We start from the raw sequence: 21529 nt of genomic DNA on the forward strand, positions 1-21529 counted from the left end.
AAAAAAAGGTAGGAACTCATAAAGGGATGGAAAAGATCAACATTCATGTGTCATCCAGATTAATGTTGTCACATTTTTATGTGTGTTCTTAAGCCAAAAAGAGGGGGGGAAGTATCTAAAAACAGAACCATCTAGATGTAGACTGCAGTACTTATAGTTTGAATTCTATAATTGAATGACTCGTCTTCCTTTGCTTAATAAATTGAAAGCAACTAGATAGAGAACGGCATAAGTGAGGCATGAGCTGACCTGGAGCAGAGCAGACAACTGGACCACTGGGGTTCTGAAGGACTATCTCACCTGCTTTACTCCTGAGCAATTCCAAAGAGATCAGGATCACGCTGTTCAAAGCATCGATAGGAGCAGACTAGTGTCTGGAGAGGAATCAGCTGGAGGTTTCTACTTATCTTCCAGTTCTAAAAGGGAAGGTTAAAGGTCAAATTAAGAGAGTGCCAAGCAGTTAGGCGTAGGATTATTTTGGTTTGTGTTTGAGAAATCCAGGATGTTCTTGAACTCGTGAGTCTATCACATCTACTTCCTAAATTTTAGGATCCCAGGCAACCATCTCTAAGCTTGGTTTGCTAGCACTTTCTCAGAAGTTTCAGAACATTGACTTCTAAAGAACACATGATTCCACTTATAGCTAATTTGTTCTTTCACCACACACAAATAAACAAGCTTAACCAAATGGCAAAGGCATATTTAACACTAAACAAAACTTAAATGATAAAAATTTATATGTGCTTTTATCCAAACACTGGAGCGTAGTTTGGCCATCTGATACTAGGGATGTCTGTGAAAATCATACATGCTACAGGAACTTGGTTGCTATTTGAAAAAAGGTTTTAATTATCAACCAACAAATGCCTGATGAATAGCTTCTTGATTGTGCCTGTGTTCTATATTATTCCTAAATGGCAATTCCTAATATTGTTTGTTCATTTTCTGTAATAGTCATTAAAATCATCACTGTGTGGATCTCAATCAAGCAAGTCAATATATGGCTTAGGGTATTACACTTCAGAGATCTCTAGTGATACTTCTCAGTGCACAAAATATGTAGTTAGATTTCTGCCAGCCAATTTAATGTACATACCTTAAACAGTCTGAGCCTCAACATTTGCAAGGCCTCCTTTGATCCCCTCCATGTCAAAAAGTGTGGGAGTAAGACCCTTAAAGTCAACATAGCACTCACTGAAGAAATCCAAAGCAGAGACATATGACTTGAGGTTTAATTGGTCAATAATACACTACTTTTGTCAAAAAAAAAAAATCCTCTGGGCAACATCATTCCCAACCACAAGAGATATCTGATCTCTGTTCTGCTCACTTTTCTACCAAAGTTTGAAATCCTATTTAGATGTTTGAAAGATTACCATCCACACTCAAGAAAACAACCTTGTTTTTGACCGTGTATAAGTGAGAAATACAATGGTCATTGTGCTATCATCCCTACCAGAACAGTGACTAGGAAGTGATATCCTAACAATACATTATTTTGGACATAGAAGGCTAATATTTTCCCACAAATCTGTTAATCAATCAGTAGGTATTTCCCCGAACTCCCTGAAGAACATCTTTGGTTTACCTTTCATGTGTTCATTTCCTCATCTAATTTTTTGGGGGGACAAGTAGTTCTTCCATCTCCAATCTTCATACACATACATACATACATACATACATACATATACACATACACTGGGAGAGAGCCATCCATTCCACTACTAAGCCAGCATGAATCAATGACCTAATAGTCTAGCATAATAACACAGAACAAAACAACAATGTCAGAGAACATCAACTCTGGGCTTGGAGACCCCTGAAAGAGCAGCACTCCCTCTTCTGAAGGGTACTGGTTAGGAAGTTCCTACACAAAAAGAAAGACAAGAGGAAGAATACGCAAAAGAAATAAAAATTTTAAATGACAGATTACAACCAAAAGATCCTAATCTAGGCATATTCAGTCAGACCCACACAACAAGAATACAGATAAGTTATAAGTGATCTAAACATTGGATGCATTAGGCAAAGTGCCAAGAATATAAAAAACATATAGCAAATAACCTCTGCCTCCAAGAATTTTCTCAGGATTTAGTTGGAAAGATAAGAAATAGACACAAAATAACTAGAAGTATATGGCTAAGCCAAGTAGTGGGCTCTCTAAAGCCACAGAAAAGGGAGATACCATGCCAGGCTATGGATGAATCAAGAGTCTACAGTATAGAGAAAAGGTAAACTGGATTCAGAGGAAGACTTAGCATGTAGTTAACTGCAGGAGAGACAACAGGATAATTCTAAGGGTAAACTTCAAAACAAAAACTCAAAAACAAATGTACTTAGCAGATTTGGGAAACAAAACAAGGAAAGTAACAAATGAATCATAAAACATTGCAACATGAGCTCCCCATTATAAATACACTGCATCAAAAATAGAAGGAATTATTTTTTTTTCATGTTGATAGATGCATAGAAGGTTTTAAGTGATTCTGGGATGACTAATATCACTTTAGATGATATAAGCTTAATGCTGAAAGGATGGTGTGAGATCTAATGGCAAAAATCAAAACTCAACGTGCCTTTCATAAAGTAGACAGTCCTCTGGTCTAAAGGAGTTATTTTCTGCTCCATTATGGTATACTCAAAATAAGTCATTCCATGTCTTATTAGCATGTATTTGAGGCACAAAATAAAGCCATGAACCAAGAGACAATCAAGAAACAGCATAAATCAAGAAAGCTATATTGCGGTCTAACTAACATGGTTTGCTCAAATTTTTCCATGAGATGAAAATTTTATACTAAAAACTTCTCACGGTGTTTCCTCCTTCCACTGTGGCTTTTGTGCTTCCCTTCTGTCATTAAGAAACTGTGAGGGACCTGGAACAGCAGAGGTCCAGGGACACAGGGCTGGTGATATTGCACTGTGAGTGACCGGGGCACAGAGAGGGCTGGGCAGAGCTCACAGAGGACTTGCCTGTCCTCTCCACAGTAGGGCCAGACCTCTGATATAGGGACTCAGGATCCGCCCAGGAAGCCCCTGTGCACGGACCAAATGCTCAGGCCCTTTGCCACCTGGAACAGCAGAGATCCAGGGATTGATAAACCCTTAGCCAAACTAACTAGAGGGCAAAGAGGGAGTATCCAAATTAACAAAATCATAAATTAAAGTGGAGACATAACGACTGAAACTGAGGAAATTCAAGAAATCATCAGATCCTAATACAAAAGCCTATACTCAACAAAGCTGGAATATCTGGAGGAAATGGATGAATTCCTAGACAGATACACGATACTAAAGTTAAACCAGGACCAGGTAAACTCTCTAAATAATCCCATAACACCTAAAGAAACAGAAGCAGTCATCAAAAGCCTCCCAACCAAAAAAAGCTCAGGACCAGATGGGTTCAGTGCAGAATTTTATCAGACATTTATTGACGACCTAATACCAATGCTCTCCAAACTATTCCACAAAATAGAGTCAGATGGAACACTACCTAACTCATTCTTTGAAGTCACAATAACTCTCATTTCTAAAACACACAAAGACCCTACAGGGAAAGAGAACTTCAGACCAATCTCCCTTATGAACATTGATGCAAAAATACTCAGAGTGTGGTACACCTGGACCTTAAATCATTAATAATTCAAGGCCTAGGAATATACCTTTGTGGCAATTTTTGGTATTCAAAGATCATTATGTTTAATCTATGCACACCAAGAAAACTCTGACTCTTTCTGTTACGTTCTGTTCTAAATGTACTTTATGCTTATGGTAACTAGTGGTATTTCAGTACACGATATCAAACCTCTAAAAGAATTAAGTACTGACAAAAATATATTCATATAGTGTTATGCCAAATGCTTTTTAAAAATCTGTACATGTATCTCTCTTTTTTAAATAAAGTTGTAAGAAAAAAAGAAAGAAACTTCGAGGAGAGAATGTGGGTTGGCTTCTGACACAAGCAGAAATGCAGTTTCTTTTGCCTTCTCAGAGGAAGGCTTACTTATTGTTTAGTTGTTTGTAATAGAATTAATTGCTCATCTTTTTGCTGCTTATTACTCTAATTTCTATCTGTGATACAACACTTCTCAGGGATATGGACAGATTTCTGGAAATTATACTGAGGAAAAGAACTTGACATAATTCCCTGGTACTACAATTTTTCATATAAAATCATCTTCTATAACAAATAAAGTTCTCCAACATATCTGTAATAAATGCTCATTTAAATTCCTACCTGTCTGTTTTTACTGGTAGGACACATGCCATATAAAATGACCATGTTGCAAAGAAATGATGGTTCTCCTTCCTAGAAAGGGCCCCTCTTCCCACATGTGAATTAAGAGGCAATGGGAGGGGGTAGGAGGATGGGATTGGGGGAACAGGAATAACATCTGAAATGTAAATGCAGAGCATATCCAACAAAATATTTTTTAAAGAATGTTCTATGCTTTTATTTGAATATTCGCTAATAAACTAAACAGAAATTTATCCCTCAGTCCAGAAGTTTGGAAACTATAACCTAGAAATGAAGTCTTGATTCTTCATAAACAGTCATGTGAATGTCTGTTTCTCTTGGTTTCTCTACTTAAGAAATCTTAACAATTATTGCCCTATAAATGACAATCAGAAAAAAAAGACACTTCTCAAAGCATAGCAGAGAATAGTCAGATTTAGTTTTTGCTTTACTTCTTCCCTTTTTTCTTTTCCTTCTTTTCTTTCTTTCTTCCTTTCTTTTCTTCCTTCCTTTCCTTCCCTCCCTCCCTCTTTCCTTCTTTCCATCTTTCCCTCCCTCCCTAATTCTCTTTTTCCCTCCCCCCCCCTCTTTCTTGTAGTGCAATAAAGCAGAAGACAATAGCTACATGAATGTATATGGTTGCATTTTAATAAAACTTTATGAGAAAAAAAGCCAAGTTGTACGGCCTTGACTCTGACCTGACACACTGTTGAAATGTTTTTTAATCTTATTGTGGTTCCTGTCTTAATAAAAGGAAGAAACCCCATTATCCAGGGAGAATTGCAAGATGTAAGGAAAGCTGAGACTTTATAATAGAATACCAGACCACTTGGGTGGGGGAACACACTCATGGAGGCAAGGGGGTGGGCAAAGGAGATGGACGTTTGTGGAGGAGAAAGTGGGAAGGGGAATAACATTTGAAATATAAATAAAATAACCAGTAAAAAAGTTTACTGAACCAATGTATCTTAATTTGTCAATATGATAGAAATAACTTGAACATTGTACTGGCTGGTTGGTGGCTAGCTGATTAAAATTGAAACATAAAACATCACCATATAATGAAGAATAAAGTGCCAAACTCTACAACTTATCCTACCAAGTTGAAACCTTTGTTCTGCATACAGGAGTATCCAGAGGGGAAAGGTAAGTAGCACTATTACCTAGCAACACATAAGACCTTAAACAGAGACCTGCCTGTAAGATGTATTAGAACAACAGCAGAACAGATGTTACGAGGGTAACCCTATGTCAGCAGGTATGTGAACAATATTCCAGGGCAGGTCCCACGCCCAGGAGCAGGTGGCCAACACAAGATTAGTTTCATATTGTGTGCATGTGCATGTGCATGTGTGATATTTCATCGTGTTTTGTCTTGGAATTTGTCATAGTTATCTTTTATTGTTTTTATTTTATTTATTTTAGAGAGAGAAAGAACATGAAGTTGGGTAGCCGGGGAGGTGGAGAGGATCTTGGAGGAGATGAGGGAAGTGATAAGTGATATTTTATGAAAAAGAATTTAACTAGAAGACAATTAAAAGTAAATAAATAAAACACTAAACAAAATATGCTGTTTTGCCAAGCCAAAATCAGAGAAAAGTTTATGATTAGATACGATTTTATTTTGAAAGAAAATAATTATTTTTATAGAATTATAATTCCTTTTATTTAACTTTTAAAATTACTCACCTTGGCTTTTTTTTGAAAAACTTTATTTTAAGAAACAAAGATAAATGTACAAATTTTAATCATTTTTTCATAAAAGTATACGAATACATTTTTGCCAGTACTTGGTTTTTTTAAAGGTTTGATAGTGTGCATTAAGATCTTACTAGTTACAATGAGCATATAGTACATGGAAAACAGGATGTAACCTGAAATTAGTCAAAGTTTTCTTGGTTTGTAAAGACTAAGGATAATGGTTTTTCATTTTCTTTTTCTTTTTCTTTCTTTTTTTTTTTTTTTTTTTTTGGCCTTTGTTTTTTCTTAAACGTCATAAAGTCTGTGACTTGTTTCTGGGGTGTTCAGAGCTTTCTGGGGTTAGTATCCAATTATCAGTGACTGCATATTATGTCTGTTCTTTTGTGACTGGGTTATCTCTCTCAGGATAATATTCTCTAGATGCAACCATTTTCTTAAGAATTTCATAAAGTCATTGTTTCTGGTGGCTGAGTAGTACTCCATTGTGTAAATGTACCACAATTTTTGTATCCATTCATCTACTGAAGGACATCTGGGTTCTTTCCAGCTTCTGGCTATTATAAATAGAGCTGCTATGAACATTGTGGTGCATGTGTCTTTGTTGTATGTTGGAGCTTCTCTGGGGTAAATGCCCAGAAGTGGAATAACTGGGTCTTCAGGTAGTATTATGTCCAATTTTCTGAGGAATCGCCAGACTGATTTCCAGAGTGGTTCTACCAGTTTACAACCCCACCAACAGTGGAGAAGTGTTCCTTTTTCTCCACATCCTTGCCAGAATCTGCTGTCATCTGAATTCTTGGCCAATCTGACTGGTGTGAGGTGGAATCTCAGGGTTGTTTTGATTTGCATTTCCCTGATGACTAATGATGTCAAGCACTTCCTTAGATGCTTCTCAGCCATTCGATATTCCTCAATTGAGAACATTTTGTTTAGCTCTGTACCCCATTTTTTAATAGGGTTGTTTGATTCTCTGGTGTCTAGCTTCTTCAGTTCTTTGTATACCTTGGATATTAGGCTTCTATCAGATGTGGGGTTGGTAAAGATCTTTTCCCACTCTGTTGATTGCCGTTTTGTTTTCTTGACAGTGTCCTTAGCCTTACAGAAACTTTGCAATCTCATTAAGTCCCATTTGTCAATCTTTGACCTTCGAGCACAAGCCATTGATGTTCTGTTCAGGAAATTTTCTCCTGTGCCTATGTGTTCTAAGGTTTTCCCTACTTTCTCATCTAATAGTTTCAGTGTACCTGGTTTAATGTGGAGATCTTTGATCCACTTGCACTTGAGCTTTGTACAAGGAGATAAGAAAGGGTCTATTTTCATTCTTCTAAATGCTGAGTGCTAGTTGGACCAATACCATTTGTTGAATAGCGTGTCCTTTTTCCCTTGAATGTTTATAGTTCCTTTGTCAAAAATCAGGTGACCATATATGTGAGGGCTCATTTCTGGATCTTCTATTCCGTTGATCCACATGCCTATCTCTGTACCAGTACCATGCAGTTTTTAGCACAATTGCCTTGAAATATAGCTTGAGGTCAGGGATAGTGATTCCTACAGATGTTTTCTTGTTGTTGAGGATGGATTTCGCTATTCTAGGTCTTTTGTTATTCTAGATGAAATTGCACATTGCTCTTTCCAACTCTATGAATAACTGGGTTGGTATTTTGATGGGGATTGCATTAAATCTGTAGATTGCTTTTGGTAGGATGGCTATTTTTACAATGTTGATCCTTCCAATCCATGAGCATGGGAGATCTTTCCATTTTCTGAGATCTTCCTCAATTTCCTTCTTTAGAGGTTTGAAGTTCTTGTCATACAGGTCCTTCACTTTCTTAGTTAGAGTCACACCAAGGTATTTCATATTGTTTGTGACTATTGTGAAGGGTATCTTTTCCCTAATTTCTTTCTGACAACAGGCACTTCCTATTTATTGACTTGCCAGAGAGCTTGGGAATACCTCATCTACATATTTGGCGGTGTGGTCCTGCTTCTGTCTTGAGCCTGACCTCTAGAGGAGGGACTTAGGGCATGGATGATTTGGCTAGAACCTACCTGGAGGAGGGACTGGGGACCTACATGACTCAAACCTCTCTACAGGGAGCTATAGGGGTTGTATTTACTTGAGAGGAGCCTGATCTTCCAGGAGACTAGAAAACTGCCTGCTGTCCCTTAGGGTACCTGGGGCTTCAAGTTATCTCAACTGGGAATCAGGCAACCCCATCACCGCCCATTGCCCCACAAGTATAATCTTACCTGATAGTTTTCATTATTGTTATAATTGTTCATAGTTTATTATTGAAAAAGAAAGAGCCTTTTGTTAGGCTAAAAGGGAGAAATGTAGAGAGAATATTTTGTATACTGTATGGAAGCATCACCCGTCAATAAAAAGCTGATTGACTAATGAGCTAGGCAGGAAATAGGAGGTGGGAGTTCTGGTAGAGAGAGAGGAATTCTGGGATAGATTCAGGCACAGGAAAGTCTCACAGGACTCAGGGGAGACAGATGCATGAAATTGAGAAGAGGTAACTATCTATGTTTCATATTCATAGAATAGAATAAACAGGTTAAGTCAGTTACAAGATAGTCCGAAGAACATAATTAACTCTCAGAGTCATTATTTTCAGAACTCAAGCATGCATGTAAAAGCCTACAGTTACACAACACTGATCTTGTGTTCCAAATTAACAGGATTTGCAAAAGCCATAAAATCTCATTCTCCCCACAAAATCCACATACTTTAGAGCTAAAAGATGTGTTGCTTTAATCCTTTAATTGATTAGATGAGGAAACCAGTCCAGATATTGAAAAAGCAAATAACTTGGGAAACATTTATTGCTACAATCCACAAAGGATTAGAATCCAAGACTACTAAATTGTAAATATGTGTTAGTCATAATATGTCTCCAAGCATACAAACACCAAACTCAGACACTATTGCAGATGCCAAGAAGTGTTTGCTGACAGGAGCCTGGTATAGCTGTCTCCGGAGAGGCTCTGTCAGAGCCTGACATATACAGATGTGGACACTCACAGCCAACCACTAGACTAAGCACAGGGAACCCCTATGGAGTAGTTAGGGAAACAACTGAAGGAGCTGAAGGGGTTTTAAAATCCCATAGGAAGAACAACAATATCAACCAGCCAGACCCCACCCCCAAAGATCCCAGGGACTAACCCACCAACCAAAGAATATACATAAAGGGATCCATGGCTCAAGTTCCATATGTAGCAGAGGATGGACTTATCTGGCGTCAATGGCAGGAGAGGCCCTTGGTCCTGTGAAGGTTTGATACCCCAGTATAGGGGAATGCCAGGCAGTGAGGTGAGAGTAGGTGGGTGGGTGGGTGGGGAAACACCCTAAGAGAAGAAGGGGGATGAGATAGGTGGGTTGCAGAGGGGAAATCAGGAAAGGGGATAACATTTGAAATGTGAATAAATGAAATATCCAATTTTTAAAAAGGACTGTTTATCCCTAAAGTTCCCTTTTTCCTTCCCATAAACCCTCAAGACACCACAACACACATGCCGTCTCACCCCCATCTTTCCTCAGCCCTTCAGTTGTTCTAGTTAAAAAGCAGTTCTCTTCCTGGAGTAAAATATCCAAGCATTGTTCACTAACAAGTAATTTTGACCACCTATTCACAGTAGTCTAATGGCATAAGACTTGGGGGAATGTACAGATGAAGGCTATTAAAATGCATTATCCCTTCACAAGACAATCATTTTATGGCTTTCTTAGCACCTTTTCTCTTCAGCTTCAATTAACCCAGCACACACTGCCAAACAATCCTAAAACATAGCATATGCACTGACTTGTAGTTACCTACACACCAGACTTAGTTCATTCTTCTTACTCTGTTCTTCTTCGACAGGTTTATATAATTTTGCACCAATGATTCACAATGCTTCCTCCTCCCAAATCTACAAATTAACCCTGGTCATTTATCTGAATTCTACCTATTTTAAGAAAAGACGCCCAGAACACTTTCCAGGGCAGACATTATGCAATCAATGACTTTACCATCCACATTGACCCTTTTGCTTGATTGATCTCTGGCCCTCGTGTAACATTATCCTTTAGTAGTGGGGCCTTTGACACCTTTAGCTTAAACTCAGCCCTTAAGCCATTGGGAACTTAGCGGGTCCCCTGTAAAGCTTCATTACATATGGCACCAGGAACTTCCTGCTTAAAGTATGTTCTCAAATATTTATGGAGTGACTAAAAATAATCCTAAAATCTGAGATGCACAGTCAGAACGCTAACCCTTCTAAACCAGTATCGACTGGACCAGCATTTGGGATGCTCTAAAATCAACTACCCCATCCAGGAACCATCAACATATGCCAAGAATAGGTCTGCTTTCCTGATATTTTATTCCAGATATGAAGAATGTTCATTTCTATTCTCAAAATTATCTTTCTTTAATAACATTCTGAATGGTTGTTCTGCTTTAAGATATTCTGGACTGTTATAAGGCAAGAAACTGAATAGGAATGCCTTTAACTTTCTTGGGGGAGATTCAAAGTTTACAGTAACGTACACCTTTGAATAAACTAAAGTTGATTACAATTTCAGACCTTTACAAGAAACAAATCAAAGATTCCAATTTAATTATAATTCTATGCCACCAGTTTAAGAACTAAAGGGAGAAGTCTCTAGAAGGGAAAGGACATTGAGAGTTCTCAGAGGGGGAGAGATCGAAGCACATATATGCTGTGATTGTCTTCTGCTGTTTTGTGACTAAAGTAATATGGAACATGCATTATCATTTCAATCTTCTGAACAATAAATACTTATTTCACGACCATTTAGAATTTGAAACGGGATGCCTTCTGATCTTCTCTCTGTCTAATGTACATTAAATCGACCAACCACTGCACAAATGTATTAAGACCCACATTCGTTTTCACAGATGACTAGCTGAAATAATCAGCTTCATAAATGAAAGTTAGCGGTGTCTTAACAGTAATAACTCTTTACAGCAAAGTAAGATTTTACTCTATAAGTAATGGGTAAAATTATTAAACATAATACTATATTATGTCTCGTTCCTGGCAGGTTGTCATAAAAAGGAATTAAGGTTAAAATTTTTCATTTACTTTCGTAAAGTAGATGAACGTTTTCACTCATTTATCCTGAGGCCTCCTCACACTAATCTTTTCTGAGGATAGTTTTAATGACATTACATCACTCAGTGCCGTGCTGAGAGTGTATTGAGAGTGTATGCTCCAAGCCGACCCTTGCCTAAACTCTTCGACTTTAAAGGAATCTTGGGAAATGTTATGCTCAACTAACAAAACTATTCAAAATGAAAACCCTCATATGAATATTTTGGGCACAGGATCACTCAAGAACTTGGAAAGAACTTTACAAGAATGTTTAAGTTACTTGAGCAAATGTGGCCCAAGTTACCAGCAACTAGATGGGACTAATGCTGTTATTGTTTCAAAGATTCCTACTGAGATAGCAAATGAAACTGAGGCTAACAACTCAGATAATTACAACATTTTGGGGAAAAATCAGAGTCAATTGTCAAGTGACACTTTTCATCCATTGCTTTCAGCTGGCCCTCTCACTTGTTCAGAAGGCAAGTAGAACACAGTATTACATTCACCTGAACAGAAAGAAGCCACTTCAATTTGAAATCTGGGGTTTGTTTGGGTTTTCTTTGTCTGTTTTATGTCTGGAATAAAGACTTACTTTTTTTTCCATCCAATGTCTCCCTCTTTTTGATGCAAACCCTGCTTGAAGCAGAACATTCGGTGTAGCATAACAGCAGCCAGACACTAGCATTATGAAACATGTTCCCCAGACAGAATGAAGTATTTCCTATGAAGGACAGCACTCTCCAAGATTAGTTCCTGAGTAGATAACTAAATAATTGAGGGGCTGGAGAGATGGCTCATTGGTTAAGAGCACCGACTGCTCTTCCAGAGGTCCTGAGTTCAATTCCCAGTAACCACGTGGTAGCTCACAACCATCTGTTATGAGATCTGATGCCCTTTCTCCTGGTGTGTCTGACGATATCTACAGTGTATTCATATACATTAAATAAATATTTTTAATTAAATAATTGAGTTTCTAATAAAAAAAAGGGAGGCTTCTAGGCAAACAAGTTTATATAAAATATTAGCCCACTTACATGGAAAAGCAGCATAAACTTGGAGGCTGTCTGAGAGCAATTGTTTACCATTGTTGCTGTGAAGAGACACTGTGACCACAACAACTCTTATGGAGAAGAACGTTTATTGGGGATGGCTTACTTTTAATGGGTTTAGTCCATCTTTGTCATGGAGAGGAGCATGACCGCAAACCAGCAGACATGATGCTGAGAAGCAGCTAAGAGTTCTGCATTTGGACTGGCAGGCAGCAGGAAGAGAGACATTGGACCTGGCTTGAGCATTTGAAACTCCCAAGATCAAACAAGTGACACACTTCCTCCAACAAGGCCATACCTAATCCCCCAAGTCTATACTTCCTAATCCCTGTCACCTAGTACCAGTCCCTAATGACTTAAGTAGTCAAATACATAAACCTATGTGGGCCAGTCCTACTCAAACCACCACACTCACCAATTTATGGCGATAACATCATTATCAACCCCGGGTACTTAAACACTCTTCTACTAGTAGTATTATTGGTACAGCACTAATAATACATGTTCCAATTGTCCATCTGTCCAGACGCATTCAAATGTCAATTTGATTTTCAAATTTAATCTTAAATCCCCTAAAATTTTGTGTATAATGATCAACTAGTTCATAATAAACATACACCTTTTCACTGTTAGATACTTACTAATCGCATGAGTTTATTTTTTTTATATATTTTGTTGTGACAGTTCTTGAGAACACACACCAGACAAGAGCTCTTTCACTGAGCCACATTACCCCCACCCAACGTCCAAACTTTTAATACGATTAAAATCAGTGTTTGTTTTATAACAAAACAATTTTCTTTTCCAGTTTTCTCAAAATGTCTACTCCCATACCTTTTATCTATCAACCCATCTGGATATCTAAGTATGCAATGCCGGGTTTCAGCTTGGCATGGTGATGCACGGAGCAGACTGTAACAGGAAGATGGCAGGGACTCTGAGATCACCCTGGATTATATGGCAACTATATAAGGCCAGCTAGAGCTACACGGTAAGGTCTGTCTCAAACAAACCAACACCAGCAGCAACAACACCAAGAATTCTAGGTTTTGACGTTATTTCCCCATTTTACTCTAAAAACATCATTTTGTATTTGCTTGGCTACCTGTTCATAAATCCATTGTTAGTTCTTTATGATTATTTTTCTCCTTCATAATTATCTCTTCTCATCTACTCTGGCTATCCATAATTTTACCAAAATATGATTGCATGTGGATTTGTACTTTTTTATTTGACTAGTCAACTAGTAAGTACACCATGTCTTTTTTAGCTATTTGAATATTTTCTGCCATCAGCCAGAACCAAAGTCTCAAGTTTACTTTTTAATTACTATATTTTTAACCTACATTATATGCTTATGCCTCTCTGTTATTGTTCTGTAATAGCTTACAGTACCCTTGGGCATATATACCCTAGGGAAAATGAATTCTAACAGCTCTTCTAACATCTTCATTAAATTATATAAATGTCAAATCTTTATTTTCCCAGTCATTCTTTCCTCTTCATTTTCTGTGATATCCAACATTAGCCTAATGTGTGTTTATGCATGTGAGGATCCTATGAAATTATCTAATTTATCTGTCATAAATACCCATGGCTCTATGTCCACAGAGGAAAATCCTTCTTTCAAGAGCTAGGGCTGTTCCTTTGTAGGAGAATGACCCTTCAGTGTATGGGTTGATATGGGACTAGCCAACTCTGTGTGACATCATCCCCAGGGCAGGCGGTTCTGGACCTTATAAGAATCACGGTCCAGCTGAGCTGCCATTCAGGAAGCAACCAAAGATGTGTGCGTTTGTCTCTGTTCTTCACTATGTGATGTGCAAAGCGACTGAAGTTCCTGCTTTGACATCCCAAGTGATGACTGCAATGGGAAGTATAAGACAAATAAGCCCCGTGTTCCTTATGTTAATATTTTTCAGAGCATTTGAGCAAAAGAAATGAAAATGCAATGATGTGGTAAGAGAACAGCCAGATGAAACCTGTGCAGTGCACAGCTGCGCTCTCAGTGGCAAAATGTGCTTCGCTATCTGCTTCTGTCTCTGACTTTTTTCCTCTCCCATTTCTTTTTTACTGAGCCCTGCCTTTGCCCATCCCATTACAGGATAGGAAGTATGGCTGCTGAGTCAAGCCTCGGATACACCAAACTCGAATTTCCAGCATTCTGCAGTCTTAGAAAATAAACTGCTGCTCTCCAAGCCCAGGCTTGTGGAGTAGTTTTGTGTTGGTTTGTTTGTTTGTTTTTCAGCAGCTGTGTTGAACTAGTACAACAGCTTGCAAAATTAAGTTCAAGCTTTATACACAACAGCCTGCGTATCTCATGCTACTTCTGTGTCTTCCATAGTTTAGCTGTGTGTTCCCAGTTCTGAGTGAGCTAATCATTTGTACAGTTTCGCCTGTATTGTTGCCCTACTGCTCATCTCCAATGCCTCTTTATTTGTTTTGTACAACTTAAGCTGAGATTAATCTTTATTATGGTATTAATTCTCCATGTCCCAAACACAAACGCCATACTAGGGCTCCAAAATCGGAAGAAGAACTTTAATTGTAACGTCATCTCCTCACAGAACACGCTGTTCTTATACTCACTACAAGGATTTAACCGTCCTGTCTTGCCTGTGACGTCATCCCATCACTAAGCACCTACTAGGCTAAGCCATACTTGCATGGTCTGTTGAAGCCTTGGCCACAGCTCTGTGAGATGAGAGTCATTACTGTTGCCTTTGAACAAACAAGGAAGCATATCCTTAAAGAGGAAATTAAGGTAACCTAGTAAGTTTTGAGGCCCATCATCGAATCTATATTGTGAATTTCTGATATTCCTGGGAATATGTGATTTCTATCCAGACCATAATTCTACCTTGCCAACAGCTGATGGGATTTTACAGAGAGAGAATATATGGGATCCTATGGGCTTGAGAAAGTAAATAAATGGCTCTTCAGCATGATTGTATTAAAGTCGATTAAAGAAATGAAGACTGGCTAGGTTAGACTATCTTCATCACTTCAGGCCGAATATAAGGAATAATGACACATGAGTTTCTCTCCCAGTTCTCCAGCTGGAAACTTTGAGAACTTGGCAAAGTTACCTAAGTTATTTAAACTTACGATTTCTCATCAGTGCCCCGGGGTGTTTTAGATATTAACTAACTACGGTTTTCCAGGTGACAGCACAGAGTTGGCACTGGTTATTTTTATTAGCTGGCAGTTTCTCCAAAAAAAAAAAAATTTCAAAATGAAATTAACAGTTCATCAGATGATTTTGCAAAGGAATCTGTCCAAGTGAAAAATTGAACGGGGCAAGTTGTCCCAGGTGTAGCGAACTTGGACAGAGAGAAGCCGGCTGTTTGGGCAACTTTTGCTAAATAATTTGGCACCTTTTACTCTTTATAGTTCCTTCGACTGCAGTGATTCATTCCAGACAATGCTCTGAGCTCTTCCAAATAGATGAATGCTTTGAGGATTTGTCTCTGATTAACCATTTCCTTTGTTTTTCCTAATCACAAGTGGATATACCTACTACAAGTGGAATTTGTTTTCAGATGGACCAAAAGGGAAAATATTGTCCAATTTTCTCCAAATTATTCCCCAAATGGCCATTTGAACCTTGTAGGAAATTTCATGATGGTCACAGTATCGATATCTTAGAGACAATGTATGTAAAAAAGGAGATCTTGCTGCATTATATGTCTATCCGTACAAGCCTAGGGAATGACACTTCTAGTGTGTGTCTTCTAATCCCTATCAGTACAGTCAACATAACCCCCACAGGCATGGCCAGAGGCTAAACAATTCCTCACTGGCGTGTCTGGAAGCTTGTCTTCTGGGTTACCCCAGATCCAAACTGACTACTAATACTAAAAGGGCAACAGTAGTGGAGCAAAAAAAATACTCCACAATTCAAAAAAAAAAAAAAAAAAAATACAGTGGTCCTGTCAAGTAACTTGACATTAGAGCCCCTGGCCTCCAGAGACACAAGACGATAAGATTCTGTTGTTCAAATTACTCACTGGTAATGTCTCATAAGTCCCAACACACTCTAAACATACATTATTCTTTTTCTGTTATAATGTGACATGATTTATACTTGCATATGTGTTCATTTGTTTTTGTGTTCTGCTCCCTTCACCAGAGATGCATCTGCCATCTATGCAACATTATCATCAAGTTCCATACTCTGTTGTCCCAGGAATGACTGACTTGCTCACCAATGCCAGACTAGAAGTTACCGTGTCAAGAACAAATGCCAACACCGTTAGAACAGGTGTAGGCAAGCCGAGGTTCTCCAGGCCCTGCCTGGTCCACTCTGTCCTCAGGACATGTGACCTATAGATGCTTTAATATTTTTAAGTGACTGAAAAAAAGAAATACATTTCACAACCTGGGAACACTATATGAAATTTAAAGGTAAGTTTCACACTCGTTTATATATTGCCTACAGATGCCTTCCTGCTACAAAACAGTTAAGTTTTCTAAGTTGTGAAGAAGACCACATTGCCTAGCTCAAATATTACTTGGTCATCTGAAGTGAAGAGAAATCTTCTAAACACTTGTGTAAAATTTACATCACAAACTATGTGAACTGCCCAATGAAAACTGCTCCAAGTCACATGGTCCAGGAATAGAGTCCTTTGAAAATTCTGAGTGATTTTTTTTTTTTCAGCATTCCCAGAAAACAAGGCGAGAGTTGTGTGACCTCAGCTTCTTCAAAACACAGAAGTGTTCTTGGAGTGTATTTTTCATACTCCTCCAAGGTATAGAAGACAGTATTGAGTTTACTTCAGATTACCTTACTATTTGTTGTCATTAAACTACCCTTTACCTGCCTCATTGGAAAAACATGTTTTGCCTCATGCAGATTGTCCTTGTAACTGTCCACAGCGTGGACTCATGAGAGCTTTACTCAGGTGACCTTTCCTAACACTCAGAGGGTATATGGTCCAATGCCCTGAATAATATTGACTGTGGCATGAGACTTTAGTCTGCCTCATTGATCAGCTCCATTCTCCCATGTCCCACTGCCCCTAGAGCAGTGACAGTTAAGCATGGAAAGATGTTTTTACATTTCTGTTGAAACTCAAGCCAAACTAGTGAATTTTTAACCCATGCATCTAACGTACTGAATAACAAAAGGTCTGTGCTGCCATGGCCTGTGTTCGTGGAATTTTGATAAAGTATATGTGCTGTGATAAAGACCTTAAACACAAATGGAAGAAGGAATAATGGCTATTACACAGTTTTCTGAATGTGTTTTTCCTAAATCCTAGCAATGAAGTCTATCCTTGGGTACAAATATCATTAGTAAGGACAAACACAGGAGGCCTATGTCCATTTTCACACGAAAAGCACACTGTTTACCTTGGATGGAGAAACAAAGTAAACGCATTCCAGCCACTCAGATAAAAAAGGTTGTCTGCATATTGCACATTTCTTCGCATTGGAGAGTTTATCCTTGACCTCTGGGTAATACTCTATGCCATTCATAATCAAAGGGTTGTTTTCTTCTAACTGACAGAGGACAAATCTTGCTGCTATTTCCTAAATTAAAAAAAAAACATAGTTCTTCAAATTAATTTAAATTCTATACATTACATTAATTTTCATTTCATTAGTTCAAACTCATGTTTAATTCTTTGTTTAATAGTCAAAGATTACACAGCACTATATAATGACATATAAATGGCTTGCATGTGGCTGTCATTGCAAAAAAAAATAATGTCTTTCACATCTATAAGAAAAGTGGATACCTTCTACCATACTTTTGTCTCTTAAATATCAACCTCCAAGTCACAATAAATTTACATTATATGTTTAATAAAATTAGATGTTATTTTACTCAGGTTTTTAAACTCTTGTACAGTAAGCAGGGGCCACCCAGACATTAAAAACATTGAGTCATTTTTACTAGGCTGTAAATCATTCCTATCCTAACCATAGTTCACGACCCAATCAAATCTGTGTTGCTTAAGTCTGTGAGCTAATCTCTACTGTAAATCTTTGTTAAGCTTCACCCTGCTGATCTACAGGAAATTTGACTAATTCCAGTGAGATCACTAAGTGATCAAAAGGTAATGAAGAAAAAGAAGTTGCCTTGCATCAGTACCTCAACATCAACTCAAGTAAAACACAGCATGTGATATATAAACTTTAGTCTCCACTGACCTAGCAAAGGAAGCAGGCATTTGCCTCACTCCCCAAGCGTGCCCCAATCTAGTATGTCAACATGGCAACAAGAAGGCTTGTGTTTGTGAAGCAATGTGTGTTTATATGACATGCAAGTCCTGTATAAATATTACACAGACTCTGCTTGAAATCTAAACAATATTGAGGACAATTTATTTGGGACAAATTTTCCTGCCCAGAATGAAGGGTTTTCTAATTGTCCATATCAGGCTCTGTACATCATTATTGGGAATCTATACACACCAATATGTATAAAAATCTCCCTCTCATTCATGCAAATTTAAGTCTTTAGAAATCTCAAGAACATAGACTTCCTACGTATTTCTGTAGGCCTGCTCCTTGCTATGCCCATGCTTCCCAGACAACAAGTGTCTTGGAAGACTACTATCACAGAGCAAAGCATCCTGAGCATGTGCAGAACCTTCGGAGTGGGGAAATGGCCAAGGTAAACAGAGAGAACAAATCCGAAAGCACCAATACTCTCAGGGGTTCCACCTTCAGATGCTTCTCTGGAACAGTTTGTAATTCAAGTTAAAATGTTTGTTTTAGAGGTATGTTATTAGGCAATTAGACACATTGGGTGGCAACTTCAGTATGGAGGAAAAACTCATAGACAAGAATCCATTGTCCAAACAGAAGCAAAAATAAATTCTATGGAATACAGAGCCATAAATTAAGCCATACAATTGCTTTTGGACCCAAACATGTTTGTTGATTTCAATTATAATCTCCTTGAATTCAATTAGAGTCTCCTTGAAGCCAACATATTACTTTTGAAGACTAATGTATGTCATGGAAAATTAAAGTTTTTACTTAGAAATGTGGATAAACACCAAGAAAGATACTACTGATATAACCAATAATGCCTTTCAGAACACTTTTCAGAGTTTACATTTTGTAAAATATTCTTAAAATAGAGCATGTAGTTATGATGTCATTGCAGTGGTATTTTAAATCTAAGAAATCTTTTACAGATAAATAAGCTGTTTATTTTGAATCACTTATATGCTACTTTGTTAGAATATTTTATGTAGGTCATATGGTATTCTAATTTCTAATCCACTATAGATTGAAAGTAAACTCAGGTCCATTCCTAAATTTTATTACATATGATTATTTGAAATTAATTATCAACAAATTATATCTATATAAGAATTGTAAAAAGAACAGAAATGACTGTGTAATGAGCTGCTACTGATTGAAAATGAGGCAGAGCACAGAGCCAGGGTTCTGGGTACATCGTGTGCAGAGTTTCCTACACTGGTTCAATAACTTATTGACTGTATGGCCTTGTTTGGATAAGCTTTTAAGTCATCTGGTCCCAAGTATTTCAAGCACAAAATGAGAGTTTTTCTAATGCTATGACAGGGTTTATAGAGCTGAGATAATACTAGCAAGGCATTTGGCCTACGTCTGCCAATGCACTGAATTACTGGCATCAAATTCTAGTGAATAAGTTTCTGGGGTGAGGAAGGTCCTTAAAACCCTTTGCTGATGCTGCCAGCACTCTATCACTGAGCTATATACCCAACCTTTGCTTTATTTTTTAATTTTTGACAGTCTAAGTCATCCAAGCTAGCTTAGAAGTCATTCCATTCCTCAGTCAGACCTTGAACCAATGTAGCTAGGATCACAAATCTAAACAACTAAGTGTATCCTTTATAAATTCTCTACTGAGGCAAAGACAGTTTGGCCCATTGAAACACAAAGTAGTTGAACTGCTAACCAACAACATTAACCAAATGTCTACTAGAAATGATCTAGAAATATATAGTCAGTTTGAGTTATCATTCTGGGAAATTTTCATAGAAGTACTTTCAAAACCACCTAAATCATTTATATATTATAAGTTAAACTAGTAACTTATACTACATAACTATCATATATATATATTCATGTATACATTTGTTGATAATATATACACAAAATTATGTCTGTGCTCCACATTACAATTTTGAAAATCAAAAGAAAGAAATGCTGTTCTATTAGTATTAGACTTCTCTGAAATATAGCTACCATATCAGACTAAATATTTAGCCTGCTTCCTCCACAACCAAGAATCTCATGTCTTCTATCCCGAGAGTCTTCTGCAACTTCTCTCTCGGTAACAATGTAGTGTGCGGCCTAAACTTCAATTGTAGAATCTAAGTATCAATACCTAATCCCTAAAACAATCTTTGTGACTTCACAAAGTTAGACTTTCTGGTTCTTAGTTTCTTTATCTATAAAAGGTACAATAAAGATACCTACCTACCTTTTGATGGTTATCAAACAACTACCTTGTCCATAAGCTCAGTACCTGTCCAGAGAAACCTTATAATAAGTAGCTAGAATCATTACTCTGATATGCTTGATGCAGGAGGGGAAAAAAAGAACAAGTTGAGGAGGCTTAAATGTAATGTGACAGTTTTAAATTATTTTAATCAACTTAAATTTCAAGTACAAGTTTTCTATACAAGAGCAGAAAATAGTGGCATTTAAGAAAATAATCTTTATGAAATAGAATTTGAAAAGAGCCGATATCTTCAAAGAAGCCAGTTGTTTTCCCCTACAGTTTTACTCATGGAGATAATGTAGACACGAGAGAAATCTCCTATGAATATGGTCAGTTTAGTCTCTGTTGCAGGATATTTGATCACACTGGAAACCTCAAGATTGTGCCAAAAAATTTAGATCATTTTAATGATCTAAACATCTAACAATGAGAATACAGGTAAAATACAATGATGTAGCAAAATAGCATACATTCACTTTAAAAGATATGTTAATGTTTTTAATCTGACTTAAAAGATATTCACCAAAAAAGGACTAAAAAACATGAGTCTCTAAGTAACATATAAAGTATTAATTTATCTTAACATATGTTCTAAATACACAAGAGAGTCACGGAAGAGAAGAATAATGCCTAGCCAACTAGGTTTCTCAGTTCTTTTACCCACTGACATTGTCTGGCTTTTCCCTATTCCTATACATGCATCTATATTGCTTTCATGGTAAGAAAACAATTTTAAAAGCAGTAAAACTAATCTCTATCTGAAACAATCTTGTATGCCCAGTGTTAAGTCGAAACAAAACCGGTAAATGAAAATTCATGCTAGAGACTCGTGGTCAACTGTGGGAGGACCTGTGCTCTTTATCTTGGCTGGGAGCAAAGGAGTCTTGCATATGCCTCCCTCATCCTTCCTTTGGTATCATTAACTAGCTTTGCCGATCTGAATGGTGAGTTCCAGATCATATCTATACTCTCATCAGG

At 37.5% G+C, this 21529-nt stretch overlaps 1 protein-coding gene across 1 annotated transcript in view; it reads right to left on the minus strand.

Annotated features, from left to right (window-relative positions):
• Positions 1 to 305: 305 nt before the first annotated feature.
• The window catches only part of LRRC69 (leucine rich repeat containing 69), a gene marked incomplete at its 3' end in the record, with an annotated part of 81353 nt that continues 60129 nt past the window's right edge, over positions 306 to 21529 (minus strand). Inside the window, exons 7-8 of the mRNA XM_080938635.1 lie at positions 17452 to 17631; positions 306 to 416 (exon numbers count right to left, since the gene is read on the minus strand). Of these exons, the coding sequence (XP_080794761.1) occupies positions 306 to 416; positions 17452 to 17631 (291 nt within the window). The remainder of the gene's footprint in view (positions 417 to 17451; positions 17632 to 21529) is intronic.

Source organism: Micromys minutus (genome assembly GCF_963924665.1).
Source record: "Micromys minutus genome assembly, chromosome: 26".
NCBI classification, from domain to species: Eukaryota; Metazoa; Chordata; class Mammalia; order Rodentia; family Muridae; genus Micromys; species Micromys minutus.